Consider the following 2,933-nt stretch of genomic DNA (forward strand, 5'->3'; position numbering starts at 1 on the left):
CGTTGGAATGTATACCGAGCCATGCACTAACGTTGAGTTTAATGGTTATGTTTCCACTTTTACAACACTTTGCGATAACAGCGACACGCTGTGGTGACAAGATTGTGCACTAAAAATGGCTTAAATTTTGGCACACCCCCACCACCAAAATTTGCCTGAGTTTCCAGACCTGTATGTAAGACCGTGGTCCCGGGCGACAATGCGCCCCGACGCTCTCGCGAGCTCGTGGAGCGCCGCGTGAGAACCACTGAGCTGCGCTATTAACGTTTCTCACCAACTTCATTTATGTCATCTCAATTAATTAGGAATGTCAATCGGTTATTATTTTCCAATTAATCTCGCATTCTGCCGTACGCAGGTATACGTGTACGGGCTGCAAATGCACTTGGCGAACTTATTCGCGCTGACTGAACAAGCTTATCGGATTCTGGGATTGCTCCTAGAATTCTGTGAAATCTGAGAAATCGCGAGACCAAACGAATCTCATTTGCCCCACGTACACGTGTCTGCGATAAATCAATGATCGTTCTCCAAGAGCTACGATTATGGAAGACATCGTTATCTAAAGTAAGGTTTTCCCAAGTAAGCATGAAGCAACGCGATAATTTCCCCGGCGCCCCTCGACGCGGTCGGACACGAAAATCTCTCGGCGATAAGATCGGAAGAAAAAACCGCGCAGCATGCAAGGAATTTAAAAGCCAGCCCGAATTAAGCGTGACGACCTTTTTCCCTATCGAGGACCGCCGTCCTTTCGAGATGTTGACCAAACAGGACACGCTCTAATCGCTTCAAGCGTAACGTAGAGGAGACAATAAAGCCACTTCTCTTTATTTGTGTCGGTCGACTACCTCCGTGACAGGAAAAATGAGTTTTCCCGCAGCGAAAGTGTAAAGCCTTCGTCGTTCCCTCAATTGCTTTCCTTTTTACACACTTCTCTCTTTCCAAGCCTAAAGGAATAAGATTCCACAGCAGGCTGCTCGATGCAAACCGTTTCGAGCATTTCGCAAGCGAAGCCCGATCTACAATGTGCTCGTTGCGTCTACACAGGGGGAAAAAAATGCCGTTGAATTAAAAACCCCGAGGTTGCTTGAATTAAACGTTAACGTCACGGGCTGCCACTGGCACAAATAATTCACTCAATTGTATTTACTAGGGATTTTAATTTTAAGCGTTGAACTGAATATCCAGATTATTAAGACAACTATCCAATGTTTTTCATTGGCTACGTTCAGCAGAAAAAGCTGCTTTGCAACTGTTGTAAAATTCGTGAATCTGCTTGGCGTATGCTCTTAAATTCATTCAACATTAAAAGAATACGCCAATCAGACTCACAAATTTTACAACAGTTGCAAAGCAGCTTTTTCTGCTGAACGCAGCCCCAATCATTAATACTGATTTCAATTACACCGATTTTGTTGGTACATCAGTTTGTTTTCCGTCTAGAAACATTCCGTTTTGTATAAGCGAATGAAAACGCTTGAGAGAAATTTGTCAACGGCATACGATTGCACGGAGCACATTGCAGGCCTGATCTGCGACGCGTTCTTCGCGTCTAGGTACATTCTGTTTATATGAGCAAATGAAAATGTTAAAAAAATGTATCAATAATGTGCGACGTATAATGTACAATTTGCCAACTTGCACGGACTTTTTAAACGTGTCCATCGGCTACGAGATAGAATGTTTCTAGACGCCAAGAGAGTACACGGTAGATCAGGGGGTCAAAAAGGCTGAAAGTGAATAGCTGTGCCCCTTTAGGAAAACAAAGCCGTCCCTCTCCGTATTTTCATTGTATAGCAAGGCAGAATTGACTTCCAGGCTTGAAGCAAGCCCAGGGCGTCACAAAAGAATGTTTGTGCGAATGTACAGTGAATCTAGGATGATTAACGAGAAACGAGATAAACCGGAAGTGTCATTTCACGACGGCTTCGAACGGTTCGTTACTCTGAGAGAAAGTCCGAGGGACGTTCTCGGTGGAGAGAATCGTGAGACGAAGACGGACCAACGTTTGCAACGTCGAACTCCCTTGCATTATCCCTCACGCCCGAATCTTTCGTACGATCGGAGCGTCGCGTACCGAGCATCGCTGGTCGACTCCGTATCGCCTCCCCGCTCGGGACTGTGTCCCCGGGCGCGCGAGATAGCCTAATCCGACACGGCCGAGAAGTACGGAACGGAGGGACGAAACGAAAACAAGATTAGGAGGGCTCTTTTAGGTTATCTCCCGATTGCCTTTTAGGTTATGGCGAGTACACGTCCGACGAGCATACGAGCCGCGGGGTCGGACCGCAGCCCCCCTCCTCCCGCCCGCACCGATCGCGCTCGGGCGAGACGGGAGAGGGCGAGGGGGCGGGAGGGGGGGGGGCGCAGAGAGAGAGTGTCGCGGAAAGAAAATGGTTTGGCTTGTCACTTTAAAAACTTTTCGCTTATACTTGGCGCGAGACACCACCGTGCCTCGTGATTTCGGAAGTTTCGCTCACCTCGAGTTCCTCGTACGTGCGGAAGGCGAGGATGGCGAATCCGTCGATAATGTCCTCCTCGAAAGGTGACCCCTTCTGGTTGGCAGCCGCGGGGGAAGACTTCTTGCGGGGCCTCGGGGGTCGCGGTGGCCTGGGCGGTCGCGAGTGGCCGTCCCGCGGGTGACCGGTCTTGGCGCCGAGTCCGAGGCCACCGCCGCCACCGCCACCACCGCCGCCACCGCCACCGCCACCGCCGCAGCCGCCGCCGCCGCCGCCATCGCCGGCGGGGTCCTCGTCCTCGCCGCTGTGGCTGTCCTCCTCGTCGTTCGGCGGCCGTTGCCGCGACTGCTGCGACTGTTGCTGCTGCTGTTGCTGCTGCTTCGCGGTGGCCAGGCTCTCCCTCTGCGCCAGCATGCGCTGCGCCCGCTCCCGCCGTCGGTTCTTCTGGCTACGCTGCTTCGCCTCGATCTCCAT

The 2,933-nt window shown here is 51.2% G+C and overlaps 1 protein-coding gene across 1 annotated transcript in view; it reads right to left on the reverse strand.

Annotated features, from left to right (window-relative positions):
• The window catches only part of LOC105565986 (autism susceptibility gene 2 protein-like), a 42,782-nt gene extending 39,849 nt beyond the window's left edge, over positions 1-2,933 (reverse strand). Inside the window, exons 1-2 of the mRNA XM_012019622.1 lie at positions 2,745-2,933; positions 2,481-2,648 (exon numbers count right to left, since the gene is read on the reverse strand). Coding sequence (XP_011875012.1) covers positions 2,481-2,648; positions 2,745-2,933 — 357 coding nt within the window. The remainder of the gene's footprint in view (positions 1-2,480; positions 2,649-2,744) is intronic.

Source organism: Vollenhovia emeryi, unplaced genomic scaffold, assembly GCF_000949405.1.
Source record: "Vollenhovia emeryi isolate VEMERY1.0 unplaced genomic scaffold, V.emery_V1.0 DF939148.1, whole genome shotgun sequence".
Taxonomy (NCBI): domain Eukaryota; kingdom Metazoa; phylum Arthropoda; class Insecta; order Hymenoptera; family Formicidae; genus Vollenhovia; species Vollenhovia emeryi.